The 18,015-nt window shown below is 43.1% G+C and overlaps 2 protein-coding genes across 2 annotated transcripts; one reads left to right on the top strand and one right to left on the bottom strand.

Moving 5' to 3' along the window:
- The first annotated feature begins 60 nt into the window (after window positions 1–60).
- Window positions 61–12,284, top strand: LOC144021447 (uncharacterized). The gene is made up of 25 exons (XM_077525776.1): window positions 61–179; window positions 567–702; window positions 791–899; window positions 1,290–1,380; window positions 2,749–2,899; window positions 2,984–3,074; window positions 3,155–3,280; window positions 4,011–4,076; window positions 4,152–4,274; window positions 4,354–4,509; window positions 4,838–4,891; window positions 4,974–5,197; window positions 5,273–5,352; window positions 5,519–5,608; window positions 5,709–5,786; window positions 6,835–6,939; window positions 8,046–8,163; window positions 8,293–8,356; window positions 9,154–9,377; window positions 9,445–9,524; window positions 9,861–9,947; window positions 10,809–10,895; window positions 10,987–11,091; window positions 11,190–11,292; window positions 11,926–12,284. Exons 2-25 carry the CDS (start codon window positions 573–575, stop codon window positions 11,982–11,984), a joined length of 2,601 nt encoding a protein of 866 aa, XP_077381902.1. The 5' UTR covers window positions 61–179; window positions 567–572; the 3' UTR covers window positions 11,985–12,284.
- smcr8b (Smith-Magenis syndrome chromosome region, candidate 8b) lies at window positions 12,200–17,775 on the bottom strand. Its single transcript, XM_077525777.1, has 4 exons — window positions 17,215–17,775; window positions 15,768–16,183; window positions 13,645–14,775; window positions 12,200–13,045 (listed from the first exon to the last, which is right to left on the bottom strand). Exons 1-4 carry the CDS (start codon window positions 17,437–17,439, stop codon window positions 12,658–12,660), a joined length of 2,160 nt encoding a protein of 719 aa, XP_077381903.1. The 5' UTR covers window positions 17,440–17,775; the 3' UTR covers window positions 12,200–12,657.
- Window positions 17,776–18,015: the final 240 nt, after the last annotated feature.

Genomic DNA, 18,015 nt, shown 5'->3' with positions numbered 1-18,015 from the left:
ACTGTCGATTGCAAATGTATTGTAGAGCGTACAACATCCGACAGGTGGCGGTAATGCAACGCAATCGATGCCAACCGCTGATAGTTTAAATACCGAAGAAGAAGAAAAAACCGGATGTGCATAGTGAGTTTGCTCGCCGCGCGGAAAAATTCGTCCCGTCGAATGTTTGGCCAACGCCGGTAAGGACAAAACTTTCATTTTCTTCACACTTTTATCGAATTCTAATCACGTCTGTTGCTTCATAATGTAAGCGAAAGTGTTTTATTCTTTGTGTCTTGTTTTTAAAAGCGTTTTAGCTTCGCCGTTCGGTATGTTGTCAATTGGTCGTTGGTCAAAAAAATAAAAAAATTAAGCCGCGCCCATTTTGAGTCAATGCGAGACAACTTATTTATTTATGTAGTTAGCTTCTTTCATAGCAGTCCTTGTATAAAATTAACTTTCACAAATTCACAATCGTAGGATGTTGATATGGAAGTAAGGTATTCAGTTTTGGCAGTTTATAAGGCCTCAGTGAGTCATTATCTGTCAGTATTATCTCATTTTAAACGTCTAATTTCCCCCCCCAGACTTTCATGATGTGCACATCTGTGGAAAACGCCAGTATCATCCTCATCAGCGATGATGAAGAAGACTGCACCCGGAACAAATCCGGCTACGAATCGTCGCTGATCCTCATGGAGACGGAAGATGTGCCACTGAAGGGTGAGCCGGCCTCCATTTTGTGTGCGCGCCAAATAAACGCAGCGTTATTATTGTCTTTTTTTTTTTTTGTTGTTGTTTTTTTTTGTAGAGTGTCTGCTGTCTCCCAGTAAGTTGGACGAGGACCTGGTGGTCACCTTCAGCCGTCCGCCTGAGTTGTTGCCCCACGCGCGCTTCGACTGCCCCAAACATCCGTTCACGTGAGGCCATCACAACGAATCAGCATTCGTCCGTCCCGACATACGCTTTGATGTTTGAAGCAGTTATAGATGAAAGAGGACAGAATCGGTCTCCTTTCAAAAGTTGATCAGAGACGTGATCTCAACGTCACAAATGACATCACACACAGTCTGCTGCAAGCTAAGTTTGCTTATAAGCTAGCTCTTAAACAAGCAGCTGCTGCGTTCGTGATGAGGCGAATAATTGTGATTAGTACCCAATAACGTTGCAAGAAAAAAAAAAAGTGGCGCGATGTAAACGGCTACTTTGAGCTCATATCATGCAAACATCAGACACCAGGCCCATTAAGAAGTCTCATACATAAATGGGAATGTCATAACTGAGCATCAACATACTCACTTCATTCTCAGAGCTACAGACGAGAACGAGGAGCCCGTGTCCGGGAACCAGCTCGTGTGCGACCAGTGCTTTTGTTACATCTGCGACAAATTGGCAGCCAAGGTATGTGACGGCATCTCGAGATGCGCAGCGGCACTTTGACAATTCCAAATCACTGGCAAGGTTATTTTAGTTGAGTAAAATTAACGAAAAAAAATAAAATAAAAAAATGTGTTAACTAAATATAATAAAAACGAAAATGATAAAAAAAAAAAAAAAAAAAAACTAACTGAAACTACATTTCATGTTTACAAAACTAGCTATAATTATCGCCAAAAAAAAAAGTCCTTAGTTTTAGTCTTTGGTAATTAATTTAATACATGAGCATTTGGGGATGATTTTAAATGCGATTTTTAAGTAGATTTATTTTTAAATTAACCGGAATAAGGACGTTTGAAAATGTGTCACGCAGAAGTGACGTCATCTAGCAGCAGCCAATAGAAAAGCACCAAAAGATGCCGTCGCTCCCATGCTGTTTTTTTAAATATTGCGCACAAGTAATACACATTTTTGGAAAATTAATACTGAAACTAATTTAAACAAAGCATTTATTAAATAACTAAAACTAATAAAAACTAACAGAACCACCCTGAACATTCCCAGATTACCCAAATCTCCAATTTTTTTTTCACAAAAAATTCCATATTTTTCCACAGTAAAAATTCCCACATTTAAACATATTCAACATTTCACCCTCCTTCAAAATTTATTGATTTCAAACCATTCCAACTTAAAATTGTTCAACTCATTAACATTCGCAGTATTTTCAAAACTCCAAAATTAAGACATCTGTTTTATTATATTATATTATATTATTATTATTATTATTATTATTATTTCCCCGCTACTCTGAGACGCTCCCCCTAGTGGCCAGCCAAGTCATGAACAATGTAGCAGTTATATGAACTACAAATATGATGATACTTGTATAGACGTATCGATAACCTATCGAGAGACAAAGTATCACGATTTATTGCGATATCGATGTGTCGTCACTCTCTTAGTCTTCCTAACGACGATATCGTAATATCGCGATATTAAAACTACAACAATATATTGTCGTCGTCACGTCACGATATTAAAAGCAGCACATCTGTTAAAAGAAAAAGGTTGGGTTGATTTCCATTTGTGCAGTTCTAGCACCCTCTGGTGGCTAGTTCTTTTTTTATTATTTTTTTAAGTGCGGTTTAATTTTCACAAGGCATGTTTTGTCCCTTTGTTTCAAATCCACGCTAATGGTCAGATGAAGGGGAATATAATATGCGTGTGAACAGAGCCAATATGTGGAGGAACTTAAGATGTGCGTGTATTAGTAAGTGCCTCAATATGAAGTGTTATTAGAGATTGCAGGTTGTTGATATGCATTTTTCTGTTTAGTATATCGTAGCCAAAGCACTGAATTGTGTGTTTTTGTGCGTGTGTTGGGGCAAGTGTGAAAAGTGGCAGATTGTGGGCGTGTGCCACTGCAACAGCCACAAGAAGAGCGACTTGTGGGAAGGCGTGCGAAACGAAACGCTGCTGGGCCACCTGGCGCCCTTCAAGGTCACGCTGTCCGAGGTCGACGCCCACCTCCGGCAAGCGGGTACTCGCAAACCCACCTCCCCCCCGACTCCTCCTCCCCCGTTTCCTCTCACCCGATAATAACGCTGTGGAATCGCTCACGCAGAGTCCATGGTGGGAACTTTCAAGGAGAAGCTCCGAGCTCAGATGGCGTCGTTGACGGCCGGCGATCGTCCCGGCGACGGCGTCTTTTACGAGTGAGTCGCGCCCGCGTCCGAATAACACCCGCGTGGCTTTTCCCATGACGGACGACAGTTTTTTGTTTTCCTCCCCGCAGCTGCGCGCCCGCCTACGCGTACGTGTCGGCCTTCTTGAGCGCGGCGGAGCAACAAGATGGCCGAGCGGCGGCCATCATGAGGCTGGCGGCCGCTCAGGAGTTCTTTCAACTTTTCTACGCCAAAGGGTATGCGTGCTTTGTCTGCCATTTTAAAAAAACATTTTTGTCCAATTTCAGTCACGCTTGTTAATCACAGTGAGTCAACCTCATCCCATTTTTATTGAGTCAGTTTTTAGTCGATTATAAATTGAGCATTTTAGTGCAAGAAAACGTCAACGTTTTAGTCAGGACGTTTTCTCCAACTCGCGTTTTGTTCCTTCTGATTGGATTGTGTGAATTTTCATCACTGTTTTGTTTTTTATTTTTGTTTTAGTCATTAATGACATAGTCAGTCAATTTTAGTTATCGTTATAGTCTCAATGAATGGCTTCTATTTTGGTTTTCATTTAATTTTCGTCTGGAATTTTTTATTTTTTTGTGACAAATTCATTTTGATGTAATTTTTTTGTCGCCGAAATTATCACTGGTCCCGTGTGTCGCAGTTTACAAAATCATATCCTTTTTGTTTCGTTTTTGTTCACGAACTAAAATGTCCATAGATATTAGTCCAGTTATGAAGTTCACTAGTCAACGAAAATGAATACTGATTTAGTCCCAGTTATTGTTTATTAATAAGGGTTTTAGTCGAGTCTAGTTTTAGTCCTGTGAATAATGTGTTGACGAAATTATTTTTATTTTTTTGTTAATTTAATTTTTTGTTAAATTAACACAAGTATTTTATTTTTTATTTTTTTGTCGTGCGCATATATAATCTGTTATTTTTATTTGTTTGTTTCTTTTCTTGCCTTGTGTTTAGGATTTGCTGCTCGCCGCTGCTCTCCGCCTCCACTGCCGCGGCGGACAAATGGACGTTAGTGCACAGGTAGAATTTGCTTGTGACCCCGTTTTAATTGTACGCATACGCGTGCGCGCGCTCACACATGCGATTGTATGTCAGGTTGCTGTCTTCGCTGCAGAGGCAGATGGTCGTGGACGGCTTCACGCCCGAGTTCAGAAAAAAGCTGCAGGACTTTTACCGGAATTTAAATTTCCCACCTGAGCTTCAGCACATCAAGCTCAGGTGTGTTTGTGTTCCACATTGTGTTTGTTTTGTGTGTTTGTTTGTTTGTTCATGAAGTGTTTTGTGTGCTTGTCTCAAGTTTGGACGTGCGCCCCTGGGAGGACATCCTGCTGGTGTCCGTGCTGAAAGGACAGAACGTTAGCGGCGTGCGCACCAACCGGGGCAAGAAGGACACGCTGACTGAGGACATTGAGGTGGCTTTGTTCAGGGTGCAGCGACTGCTGGACCAGAGCAGGTACGCATGCGCTGGAAACGCACGAGATTGAAGCTTCGGCTCGATCGGCGCGGTGATGGCAAAATTTGCGAGTTTAGAAAGTGGCAAATTTGTGAGGAAAAAAAAAAAATTTGCCACTTTCTAAAGCGGCACGTTTGCGAGGAAAAAAAATAAATTGCGACTTTCAAAAGTGGCAAATTTGCCACTTTCTAAAGCGGCACGTTTGCGAGGGGAACAAAAAATAAAATTTGCGACTTTCTAAAGTGGCAAATTTGCCACTTTTCTAAAGCTTACCTTCGCCAATCATAAACTTGCAAACAGTTAATTTGTTAAAATAAATGTCTTGCAGGTTCCGAGAGTTGAGTCGCTACGTACGAGTCGTACGGACAAACCAGCTCTCTCGGTGCGTACATGTGCCGTACCGGCCTCCCACCACTTGATGGCGCTGTGACACCACCCCCTTCTGCTTCTTCTTCTCGGTTTAGCTTTCTGCCACTGAAGGACCGCGTTCCTTTGTTCATGTGCATGGAGGGCGACTTCGCCCCCGCGCTGTCCGTCTTCTTTGAGTCGAGCCGGTACGCCTCGCACATCGACCAACACGCGTTCGGGATGTACCTGCGCGTGCTGGACACGGCCACCGCGCCCAAGCTGACCGTCAGTCGCGCCGGGAAGATCGGCGTCGCCGGCGACGAGTGGCGCGCCATCCCAGGTTTGGAAATCTTCCATCCGCGTGACTTTCCATTTCCGGGAATCTTCTCCGTAAGAGTATGTCTTCCGGTTTTAGGTGCGGCGCCGCTGCCGCGTTTACAGCTGGTCCGCTTTGCGCTCAAGGTCCACAAGTGCTGCCCGAGTGTCTACATGAACGTAAGTGTAAATTGCTTAGTCTTGTCCCATGCTTGACACTCCAGATGTCAGCATATCATTAAGCGGCCTTTTAGATGTGATAATAGAGGTGTTAAATCTCCTTAAATGTGAGTCTAAATCCCTAATTCCTTGTCTTTAAAAACATAACATTTTCCACTTCACCTAGTCCGTCTTTTGGACCAACTTGCTGAAAATCGTCCACGTGACCCGCCAGGCGCCCGCCGGTCTCCCTGCGCCCACGCCGGCCTTCCTACAAGTATGTCCGTTTCATATCGTTCGCCCATGAACTCATTTTATTTTCATTTTGTCCGATTTCATCGCCTTGTCTTTCTCTTCCTTCCTCCCTCTTCAACCAGGACGCTTTACGCACAGCCCGACTCATTGTGGAAGATGAGTCCAGCGACAAACTACAAGTCCCGCAGCACTTTGTGTCGGTACGGAAGCATGCACACAAACTCTTATAGACAGAGACGTCACAGGTAGATAACTGTTATTTTTACACATCAAAACATATGAGAATGAAAACAAAGGATGAGAAGACAGACTTACTCGTTTTTACTCGCAGCGAGGAGAGCAGAGTTGCCAGGTACAAGCTGTCAAAGATTCCCTGGCGTCCTCTCTTTTTATTGGGGATTGTTGCCTATCCTTACAAAAAAGGAGCGTTGCACTAGTAAGAGGGTGGGGAAAGCGCAATAGTGTAAGTGTGTTGCAAGTAAGCATGAGGTTATCCATTAGCAATCAAAGTTGTCGTTTTCGCTTCTGCTCCAGACGGTGTGACTCATTTTGAACGCAGCCACACTGTCTGGTACAGTTCATCTGAAAAAAAAAAATGGGTGCAAAATAGTTCACTTAAAGTTCATATGAGTGTGAAGCATTTTAGCAAATGTATAATAACTACGTCATGCACCACAAGTGATGTCGTTTGTAACTTTTCGTGTAATGAGAGGACAAACAGCCAAATTGTGTTGAACCTGAACTCATTGACTGGCAGCCATTTTGACTGAAGCAACCCCCCTTCGCTCCCGGCTGTTTTGCTGGATTTGGACTGATATTGCAAGGCCCACAGAATATTGCTTTCTGTTGCTATAAAAACATGGAACCTACCAAAAGAACGATTAGTCTTTTCTTTCATCAAGAAAAAAAAAAAAGTATTTCTATCTGTTTATGTTTTTGCAGCAATTAGCATCAGAATCTAGCTAAATTTACTGAATATTCACAATCCTGGTGAAAACAGACAAAAGGAGCTTGTTGCAACATGGCCCTGGTTGATCTCTTATACTCTACTGCCACCTGCTGGGCATTTTTTTTGGAATAACTACTATTGCTTGAAGCCATATACAGTTTGTCAGCTTTTATTGTATTTCAACCAAAATGTTTTTCAATTTTAGTGATCATAATAACCTTGACAGGCACACACAGACATGGAAGGAACCGAAACAAGTTGAATGAGTGGCATTCACACGTGTTTTTTTGTGATGGCAGGCGTTCCCAGATCAAGCCATGTTGCTGCTGGTCATTGGCGCTTTGAGTTCCGTCATCCTTAAACCTTCCATGGGTCCCATCATCCCGCTGCTCTGCACATTTCAGGTAACAACAACAACTAGAAAAATTTACGCAGAAATTTTGGATGTGACTGCTGACCTTTGCAAGGTGGAAAGCCGAATACACTGGACAGTTTGCCAAATGTTGGTGTACTTTACATCTCAATCAGTCAGCAAGCTAGCATTAGCATGCTAAGCTAACGTAACAGTGTAGCATAATAACTTAGTATTAGCATGTTAACCTAGTGTTAGCATGTTGAGTTAGCATTAACATGTTAAGTCAGCATCAGCATGCCAAGTTAGCATTAGCATTAATATGCTAACTTGGCGTTTGTGTGCTAATTTGGCATTAGCATGCTAAGATAGCATTAGCATTCTAGTATAAATTGGAAGCATTATGTGGGAGTTGAATGACATTTTTTCATGCAGCAAAATAAGCAAACTCAATATATTTGTAGTTAATTAATTGTAATTACCTCTCAATAATGTTCAACTACTGGTTGGTGGTGCACATTTTAGTTAGAAACTCATTGGTCAAATTCAGATAAAAGCATAAAATTCCATATTCAATGCCTTCTTAAAATAATCGCCCAAGTAATTTTTTTCAGGAAACACAAAAATGTAACCATTTGCACTATGAGATGATTTAGGCTAAAAAACAATTTGCAAAAAAAAAAAATGGCTTAGGCAGTTATTTTAAGCGGGTGATGAAACTTATTTTATGTCTTTGCGATATGCATATTGCATGGAGCAATATCGCGATATCGATATTTTTTTATATTGTACAGCCCTAGTGAAAAATTAATATTTTGTCCAAATATGAATTTGATAACTTCCATTATTTTTTTCCATGTACAGTTGATACCTTTTTAAAAAGTCGTTTTTCTACTTGCTGTCGACTGATGATGTCATCTGTGCTGAGGAAGTAGCTAACGGCCAATCATGGCTCACCTGTTTTCTGGGTTTGGTCAGCAAACTGAGCCATGATTGGTCGTTAGCACAGGAGATGTCATCATCATCAGTCGACAGCAAGGAGAAAAATGACTTTTTGAAGGTACTGATTGTACATGAAAAATAATGAATTATAGACAAAATATTTATTTTATTTTATTAATTTTTTTTTAAATAAATGTATGTCTGTTTGCATGGCAGAAGAACATGTGGGCTCTCCACTGGTTTTGGACGGGTTATTGGCGTAACCTGTCGCCTGGCACCAAACAACATGTGGCCATCAAGCGCGTGCTCTGTTGGGAGCTGGCCACGCGAGCAGGTGGGATGACACCACCGGTATCCGACAAGGACGTCCGTCCGTCCGTCCCCCGTTGCTTGATTTGTGTTTGGCTTTCTGACTTGGCCGTTGTCTTTTTTTTTAATTTTTATCCCCCCCTCTCCACGAAAGAGCTTGCGGGAGATCATCAGTCCAGCGTGCACGTTCTGTGGCCCGCTTTCAAGACCTGGGACCCGTAAGTGCTCTTCATACTATTTCTGATGAAGTTATCAAATGAATTGTGGACACGTATCATAGCAGCATGGTTGATGTTTGTAAGAAGCCATCCAATCGGCATCAGAATCGTTTTGATCAACTTATTGGAGCCAAATTCGCCACATGGCCGAACGTAAAATAGGTGAACACATATTTAGTTTAAAGACCCCCCCAGGGGTTTAATAAGAAACCAAACTTGTTGACATATTTGCCGGTGCCCAGGGTCTGATGCACGATAACACTATTTTCAACCAATACCGATAAATTAGAAAGTGCCGCTAATCCAGTCATTGTTTGCAAAAATGAACCTGAATACAAATATTCTTTGAGTCCAATTATAAGTCTAACGTACAACTACCTGTACATTGAAACATTGTGTAAAGCAGCAGGAAGCTGAATTTTATTGATCGCTTTATGTCATCAAATTGGTCGATAATTGCCGATAATTATCGGCCACCGATATCGTGCATCCATAATAATAATCATCATAACGCCATCAATAATTCATCCTCATCCATCCATCCATCCATGCAATTGTCATCATCCATCCAGTCGTCATCCATCCATGCAATTGTCATCATCCACCCATCCAGACGTCATCCATCCATCCTTCATCCTCATCCATTCGTCGCCGTCCATCCATCCAATCGTCATCCTCACCCATCCATCTGTCCTTATCATCCATCCATCTGTCCAATTGTCCTCAGTCATCCATCCATCCAATCAATCATCCAACCGTATTTTACAATAATTGTCTGTTTTGTTTTATTTTTTTAGACTCTTGCACGTGAAGGACATCCTGCCGTTCCTGCTGTGCCTGGAAGGCCAAACGGGCGACGCGCTGAGGATGTTCTTGCCAGAGAAAGGCCTCGCCGCAGTCCCCACGCCGCAAACCTTCCCGGCCTTCCTCCGCCTGCTCGCCTCCGCCATGGCGCCCAAGATGAGCGTCTCGAGCAAAGGGGAAGGCTGCGCCAATAACGACGACGGCAACGGCATTAAAGGTGTGTGCGCGCGCCGTTCCCCGTCGCCCTTTCTTGCGTCCTCCAACGTTGACCCGCGTGTGTTCAGGTGATGTACCGCTGAGCCGTCCACGATTGGTGCACTTTGCACTCAAGGTCTTCCAAAACTACCCGGCCTGCTACAGCAGCGTAAGTTGCAACTCTTCACGTAATTGTTTCATTTGTCCCGTGACAACTTGGGATGTGACCGGGTTGATTATCGGTGCCGATATTTTTGGCATTTTGACAAATATTGGCATCGGTCTTCTTATGGATCTGAAGGCCGATGAAGCCGGTATCTCTCTGAGCTTGTCGCAGAGACATTTCAAACATATTCAGGCAATTTTTCACAGACTCCGAAGATCTTTTGATCTTTTACGAATCCTGACGAAAACACCAAATTGGCTACATTTCGGTGCATTTGTTGTATGGTGAGATACAGGAACTTCTCATTGAAATCTCCTTTTGTGTTGGTGTGTTGTTCAGAGCCAGTGTTGGATCAGTCTGCTCAATGTGGTCAGCGTAACAGATTCGCTCCAAAGCATCCCAGAACCAAGTCCCAAATTCATGCAAGTAGGTTTTTTTTTTTTTTTTTAATGTATTGTTTGGTTTGACCCTTGTGAGGAATAAGCGGTCAAGAAAATGGATGGATGGATGTTTGGTTTGGATGGGGGTAGCAGTTGTAGGTGATGGTGGTTACATTTTATTTGTGTGTTTCGCTATTTGGGTGTTTTTTTTGTTTTCTTTGGATGTCTGTTTTGTTGTAATGTTTGAGAGATTTTTATTTTTTTTGGTTGTGTATGTGTTGGGTTGTGATGTTTTTGTTTAGTTTTTTTTTTTTAAATGTATGAGTTGGGTTGTGACGGTTTTTGTGTGTGTTGGGTTGACATTTTTTTTTTTTTTTTTTGTGTACGTGTTGGGTTGTGACTTTTTTTTTCATCTTTTTGTGTTGGGTTGACTATTTTTTATTTTTTTGTGTTGGTGGTTTGACATGTTTCATTTTTTTGTGTCGGGTTGTGACATTTTTTTTGTTTTTTGTGTACGTGTGTTGGGTTGCGATTTTTTTTTTTGTGTATGTGCTGTGTTGGGACTTTTTTTTTGTATTTTTATTTATTTATTTTATTTATTTTTTTATATTTTTTGTGTGTTGGGATGACATTTCTTTTTCTCTTTTTTTGTATGTGTTGGGTTGACATTTTTTCTTTTTTCTTTTTTTTGGTGTGTTGGACTGACATTTTTTCGTTTTTTTTTTTATTTTATTTTTTATTTATGTATGTGCTGGGTTGTGACTTTTTGTATTGGGTTGTATTTTATTATTCTTTTTTTTTTTGTGTATGTTTGGTTTTTTTTTGTTTTTTTTCCCCATCGGGTTTGTCAATTTAGTTTGTGTTTGTGTGAGAGATGAACTGATGCATTTCCCTGTGTGGGCGTCAGGAAGCTGTGGAATTTGCGGATTCTGTTCTGCTGTCCTTCAGCAAGGGCCTCTTCTCCGACTTTGAGATTCCGCAGCACTTTTTGCCGGTACCCACGTCAACACAACACGACACACGCGGCGTCCATCTTACGGATGCGCAAACATTCACATGCGCGTGCGCGTGTGTTTTTGCCGCAGCGGCACCAATGTCAGGCCATGTTGCTGCTGGTCACCAAAGCTTTCCGACAGACCGTCCTCAATCCTGCCCTCAAGCCCATCGTCCCCATTCTCAGCTGCTTCCAGGTAAGAAAAACGTCACCGAGTCGGTTTTCGAGCCTTCGATGAATCCGACGGACGCGTCAGCACGAACGGACACGCTTCGTTTTGTTGCCCAATGTCAGAAGAGCCCGTGGGCTCTGCGCTGGTTCTGGAAATGCTTGTCCCAAGATGGCCGCCACGCCGCCATCATGGAGACGATCCATCGAGAGCTGCATCAAACAACCGGTGTGTACGCTTGTGTGTTGCCAGGGTTATTATAGTTTTTGAATTTTTCATTTTAATTACTTTTTATTTTGTTTTGAGTTTTTATTTTATTTATTTATTTTTTATTTTTTTATTTCATTTTATTTAGATAGTTTTAATTAGTTTTCAGGGTGGTTTTGTTCATTTTTATGAGTTTGTTATTTAATAAATGCTTAGTTTCAATATTAGTTTTATTTTATTTATTTATTTTTTAATTTATTTTTTGTATTACTTGTGCACAATATTTAAAAAAAATACTATGGCAGCGATGTCACCTAAAGGTGCTTTTCTATTGGCTGTTGCTAGATGACATCACTTCTGTGTGACAACACTTTCAAACGTCCTTATTCCGGTTAATATCAAAATAAAGCGACATAAAATTCACATTTAAAATCATCCCCAAAGGCTCTTGCATTAAATTAATTAGTTACCAAAGATGAAAACGAAGGACATTTTTGCTGTTATTATAGTCTTAGTTAGTTTTGTAAACATAAAATGTAGTTTCAGTTAGTTTTCGTTTTTATTTTATTATTTATTTGAAATTTAGTTTTAGTTAACTAAAATAACCTGTGTCCCCCCTTTTTTTTTTTGTCTTTTTTTTTTTTTTGTCACCAGGAAGCAATTCGATTTCTCTCCAGTCCGTCTGTCACCTTCTGGATCCTTCCGGCAAGTAAGGCACTGGTAAATCATGTCGTGTAACCGCCACCAGGGGGCGCTTCATACACAAACACACAAAAACACTGCGGCCAAAGTGTCAATCAAGAACAACGAAATGTCGACTGTATAAAATACTGATTTGTTTTTAATCGTGTGAACACTTGACATGAACGCGCTAACTTGACCAAACACTGAAAAGAAAAAGTAAAGAATGTTGACTCTTTTCAGCATCTTTACATTTTGTGCCTTTTATTAATTTTTGTAATGTTTTTTCACTTGTTAAAAGTTGAATATATTAAAAGTATGTTCAAACCACACACATTTGTTAAATTCACTGTAACACTGCAACACATTCACAGATTTATTTATTTATTTATTGGGTGGGAGGGGGCTTCTGCCTCCCATTAATTGCTGAAAGACAGATCGCTGTTTTTGTGCTCAGGCCAAAGCAGTAACGTTTATCACTTTGGTGCCACCTAGTGGCAATTAAGTGCCAAAGCAACAGTTTGAGGAGCATCAATATAGACCAGCGATGGGCAACTGTGAGCCATGCTAACACTGAGGAGGCCCCACTCTTCTGAAGATATGACTCAATAGCGACCCGATAGCCCCCCCCCCCCTTGTGCAAAATACAATATTGGAGGTTTATCAGCGAAATAATTTTTTTGCAGTCCCGCAAATGTTCCCACCCTATGCCGCAGTGGTGTTTTTGTGCACGTGCATCGCCACGTAGGAGAAGCGCAACGCCGGCGGTCCTCGTCCGGCGTGCCGGCGCTTGATGAGGTCCGACAGGAAGCGCATCACGCTCAGGTCGTCGTCTCCATCGTCGCCGCCCGGCCCGTCGTCCTCCTCTTTTTCCCGCCGGGCGAACGTGAAGTGCAGCGCCCGATTGGCCAGCGCCGTCAGGCCGCTCTGCATGTGCGGCAGGAAGGCGGCGGCGGGCACGTGCGAGCCCACCAGAGAGCCCACCAGCGAGCCCGAGTAGGACGGGCAGCGCAGCGTCCTCTGGTCCAAGTCCAGCACGCCCATGTAGCGACGGTAGCGACTCAGCCAGTGAAGCGGGCCCGACGACGGAGACCTGCGTGGTCGTGGGGAGACGACGGCACGGTGACAAAACTGGTTACGGCTTCAAGACCCAAAGTGAGTAGACCGCGACATCAGCGGTTAGCTTGCATGTGTGTTTAAATATTTTAAGTCATTTCATGGTCAGATAAAGAAAAAAAAAAAAAAGTCCAAAATTTGAGGTAGATATCAGCTTCATTTTGGTCACAACATCCACACTTCAAATGTGGCAATTCTGATTTTCTTGCCGGTGTGACTTTTGATGATTATTTTTGCAATACAATTATACTATTTTTTTTTTTCTTCTTTTTTTAAGCGTGCCGGCGGCAGGAGGAGATTGCGGGTAATCAGACCTTTTACTGCTCATCATCGACCTCCATTGAAGTCGTGATTAATTATGATTAAAAATATTACTTGCCTGACACCCCTAATATTTTTTGGCGTTTTTTTTTTTTTTTTTTTTTTTTTTTTTTTAATACCTCCTTCTACAATCATTCTCCCACCCAAAAATAATTAGGGAAAAAAGCCGTTTATTTATTTTTTTTAAAATATGAACGTCTACATCGTTTTAACAAACAAAATAAAAATCCAAATTGTGCATTGAATTTGCCTCACCTGTGGAATCCAATCAGCCTCCACTTGAGCAGGTCGCTGAGCTGGAGCGGCGCGCTCAGACACGGCATGACGGCGCCGTCGGGGGCCGGCAGGAAGAGCGCCAGCGCTTCCACCGTCCTCCTCAGCTCGCTGGCCTCTCCCGACAGCAGCACCAGCGGGCGGCCGCTCAGCAGGCAGAAGACGGCGTGCCGAGCGAAGGAGTTGCGCTTGACGAAGCGCTGCGCTGGCGCTCCCAGCTTGTCCCAGGGGACGCCGCGGACCCTCCGGTGCGTCTCGCCGGCACTATACCCCGCCGACCACGGCTCCGCCGGGAGATGACGACTTCCTCCTCCGCCGTTCTCTGCCGCCATGTCGCTTTTGGGCTCCTCCTCCTCCTCGGTGATGGCGGCGAGGTCTTCGGGCGCGATGGACTCGCTGGTGCTGAGGACCTCGATGCTGTCCTCGCTGTTGGTCCTCCTGGCGTAGACTCTGAGGCGGTGAGGTCCCGGGTCCGAGGCGACCATGAGAGGCGGGTCGGACGAGGGAGGAGGGGCCGCATCGGCGAGATCGGCGAGCGTCCGGTAGGATCTCTCGGTCCCGATCACTTGTATGCTGTCGCCGCTGCTGACGCTTCCCGTCATCTCGCCGCTCGCCGCTTCTTCTACTTCTTCTTCTTCTCCTGCCTCCGCGCACGACCGACTTCCTGTCTCCCTCACCGCCACTTCCTGTCCATCCTCCTCTTCTTCCTCTTCATCACCCTCTGGCGGCTCAAACAGGAAGTTGGTCAGTCGCAGTTTCCTGCTGAGCGAGCGCGTGATGCCGGCGGCGCGCAGGGCGGCCGCGTCGCCGCGGAGGCGGGCCTCCGTTTGCGCCAGCTGCTCCGTCGTCAGCGACAGGAAGTAGGCGTTGCACAGTTCCTGTATGGGCTTCAGGCGACGTTCGGACTCGCTGGGTGGGGGCGGGACGACGGCGGCGTCCGAGTCCGTGGAGGCGTCGGCCGGCTCGTAGGGCAGGAAGTCGGGCTGCTGCAGCTTCCTGTTGGGGTAGGAAGTCACCTGGCGGAGGAGATCTTTGTGCGTGGCGATGGCTCGCTCCACCTCCTCGCGCTTTTCCGCCACGCCGTCGTCCTGCAGCAGCGCCAACCGGTCGTACCTGAAACGGTCACATGACACTTTGTGAATGCTGAGAGATGCTCGTATCGCTTAATTTTTTTTTACTTTACTCCCTGATATGAGAATGCTCATCTCTCAGCATTTATACACACACGACCGTTTTCTAACATAGAAGATTATTGTCACTCCGTATTAACACAAAATTTTTCAACGCAGAGAAGAGTCCTATAACAGAATGCTCGTATCTCAGCATTCACTCAATATTTGACATCGTTAATATATAGTGAAATGCTTGTCTCAGCATTCACACAAAAACTCGAATGGTAAATGCTCTCACTCCCAAAAAAAAATAAAAAAAAATTGCGGTCTCTTAACATGCATGCTTGTCTCAGCATTTACCCAAAAATGTTCTAATGTACGATAACTGATCTAAAACTGCCCGTCTCTCTACATTGACACACTTCCGACACAGTGACGACTGTTTAGAAGAATGCTCGTATCTCAGCATTCACTCAAAACATTTTTACAACGTTCGTCTCAGCATTCACACGAACACGAGAATGCAATCTCATTAAATAAAAAAAGGTGGTCGTCCCTGAGCACGCATGCTCGTGTCTCAGCAGTTTTGCAAAAATCTTCTGATGCACGATTACTGTCCCTCTCTATATTGACACCTTTCCGACACGCCGTAACTACTGTGTCGTAGAATGCTCGTCTCTCAGCATTCACACAATCATTCATGCTGATAGAAAAAATAGAATGCTCATATCTCTGCATTTACGTACAAATATTTAACATACGGTTACTATTGTAGAATGCTCAACTCTCAGCATTCACACAAAACAAGAATTCTCATCTCTCAGCATTACAAAAAAAAAATCTGGAATGGTCGTCTGTCTCTTAGCTTTGACTCCAAACGACAATGTTCGTCTCTCAGCATTCACGGAAAACGCGATCAGAATGATCGTCTCTTAGCATGGAAAAGACGCCTCCGTTAAACAACTCAATGAAGACCAAATTGGACCATCTTACTGCAGCTGGTGCAGCTTGCGGTGCAGCTCCAAGGCGAAGGCCTGCCGGTTTCCCGTCTTGAGGCTGTCGGCCGCCCGGCCGAAGCCCGCCGACAGCCGCCGGAAGTTGTCCATGATCTTGGCCTGCCGCGAGCACACGTACGCCATGCAGAAGGGACGCACCATGCCGCGGGCCGCCAGGTCCAGGAGGGTCACGTGGCGCACGTACGCGAAGGCCCAGTCGGCCGAGTCCCCCAGGACCACCTCGGAGTCCTCGTGGAAGTTGAGGCGGGGCCCCGAGGCCGGGGAGGAGGCGGGGCCTCCCGGGCCCGACGCCTGGTAGTCCACGGACATGATGCGCACGGAGAAGTGGTTCAGGTCCAGGGAGCCCGACGCGCCCGCCTCGTCGGGTATGGTCATCACCGGTGTGGGCCCCACCTGGTGGACGTTAGGCAGTACTGCGTCACTACGCAACAAACGCACGCTAATCGGAATACAGGTGTGTAATTTACTACATTCCGAAAATATATTTACGTACAATTTATTTAAAATGCCGAAAGTTATAGTTTATTCAGTATATTGTTTTTTCAGTTAAATCAGCTTTTATTTTTGTCGATTTCATTATTTGAGCACAAATCGCATGTATATGATTTAAAAAAAAAATAAAACCTTTCTCAGTAAAGTATATAATAAAGATGTTATCGTTTGTATTTCAGAAATTATAGATGCAAATTTTGACAAAATTGCTCATACGTTATTTTATTAAACAAAATAAACAATTATTTTCATGTTGCTATCTATGAACATCTTGTAGATTTTCACATATTGATCGAAATGTATTCAATTATAGAAATATTTATTTTACACTATTAAAATAAAAAAAAATATATATATCTATTACTAATGCAAGTACATTATAAATGCATTCCATAATAAAATCTAAATAAAAACAAAATACATATTTCGGTGTATTAAGAATATTATATGTATGTATTCTATAATATTAAACTTTTTTTTTTTTATAAAAAAAAAAAAAACTACAGCATTTTGGTATATATATTAAATTAGATTTATAGGTACAAAAATAGAAAACATTTTTATAACCAAAAATTTGAAAATGTGTAATGAATATTACATTTTACATTATATGCATTATTCTATAATAGTACAAATCTTTTTTTTTTTTTTTTTTTTTTTTTTTTTTTTTTTTTAAATGGAGCATAATGTATTAAATTAAGATGTTGAGGTACAAAAATAGAAATATCTTCATCTTATGGCCAAACATTTGAAAATTAGGACCATAAAATAAATAAATAATGGATCATGTTATTTAAAATCTTTTGGGGGAAAGAGACAGCCAATGTGCTGATTGTAATCAGTCAGTCAACATGTACGTTATCAATAACGTGATTTAAAAAAAAAATCATCCAGCCAAGTCAGGACGACTCCTGGCGGTCATGATCACCGACCTGCTCGGAGAACTCGGCCACCAGCACGAAGTCCTTGTCAAAGGCGGCCAAGGAGCTCCACGGGTGGCCGCCGCCGCCGCCGCCGCCGCCGCCGCCGGCCAAGGAGGGGAGCGGCGGGACGGAGAGCTCCTCGGGAAGAAGCCCCCCCGCCGTTCCGCGCTCTCCCTCCGAGTCGCCGAAGCCCTCCGGCCCGGTGAAAGGCAGCAAGTCCGGGGACGAGATCATCGGTTGACCCCCCCGTCAGGTCAGATGGGAACAGCTGACACCGACAAGATGGAGTCATGTGACCGCCGCTGACACAAGTAAGTCACACGCTTCCCGGGATTCGCTTCCTTTTTTTTTTTTCCAGGAAGGGAGATTAAAAAAAAAAAAAAAGGGACAAAAAGTCAACTCAAGTGTCAATAATTCAGCGGCTAAAATGTGACTGCGGTTTGGAAACTTTTGCGTGTTCAAAATGTTTGACCAAATTGGTGTTGCAATCAAGTTACACGGGCTCAGGAACGACAACCGTTTCCGTCAAAAAGTAAAAGATTGAGCAAGAGCCGTGACATCCGCTCACGTTGCAAAATAAAATCCCCGTTTAAAAAGTACTGTCAACTTAAAAATATATGAATTGAAATGTACCAATAAAAACTGTTGAATATAAGGGAATTGTGAATGAACACATTACTATCACTATATGTAATATTTTTTAAATAATTCCAAAATCCATGTCATATGAATTATATGGTTTGAATATTTAAGTCTTAAAAATACAAGTGCGCATTTCATTATTAAAAGACTGTTATTATTAGAATTATT

The sequence above is a fragment of the Festucalex cinctus genome, chromosome 6, assembly GCF_051991245.1.
Source record: "Festucalex cinctus isolate MCC-2025b chromosome 6, RoL_Fcin_1.0, whole genome shotgun sequence".
NCBI classification, from domain to species: domain Eukaryota; kingdom Metazoa; phylum Chordata; class Actinopteri; order Syngnathiformes; family Syngnathidae; genus Festucalex; species Festucalex cinctus.
The sequence above is the reverse complement of the archived record's forward strand: the minus strand, read 5'-3'. Positions and strand labels throughout refer to the sequence as shown.

Bases quoted from the DNA above. Each gene is read 5' to 3' on its own strand.
- LOC144021447 (XM_077525776.1), top strand. From the start codon at position 573: ATGATGTGCACATCTGTGGAAAACGCCAGTATCATCCTCATCAGCGAT. The intron at 4,077-4,151 runs GTAGAATTTGCT...ATTGTATGTCAG, and splicing joins AAATGGACGTTAGTGCACAG to GTTGCTGTCTTCGCTGCAGA. The intron at 6,940-8,045 runs GTAACAACAACA...TTTGCATGGCAG, and splicing joins CGCTGCTCTGCACATTTCAG to AAGAACATGTGGGCTCTCCA.
- smcr8b (XM_077525777.1), bottom strand. From the start codon at position 17,439: ATGATCTCGTCCCCGGACTTGCTGCCTTTCACCGGGCCGGAGGGCTTC. The intron at 16,184-17,214 runs GTCGGTGATCAT...AACGTCCACCAG, and splicing joins TGGCCGAGTTCTCCGAGCAG to GTGGGGCCCACACCGGTGAT. The intron at 14,776-15,767 runs GTAAGATGGTCC...TGACCGTTTCAG, and splicing joins CGCAAGCTGCACCAGCTGCA to GTACGACCGGTTGGCGCTGC.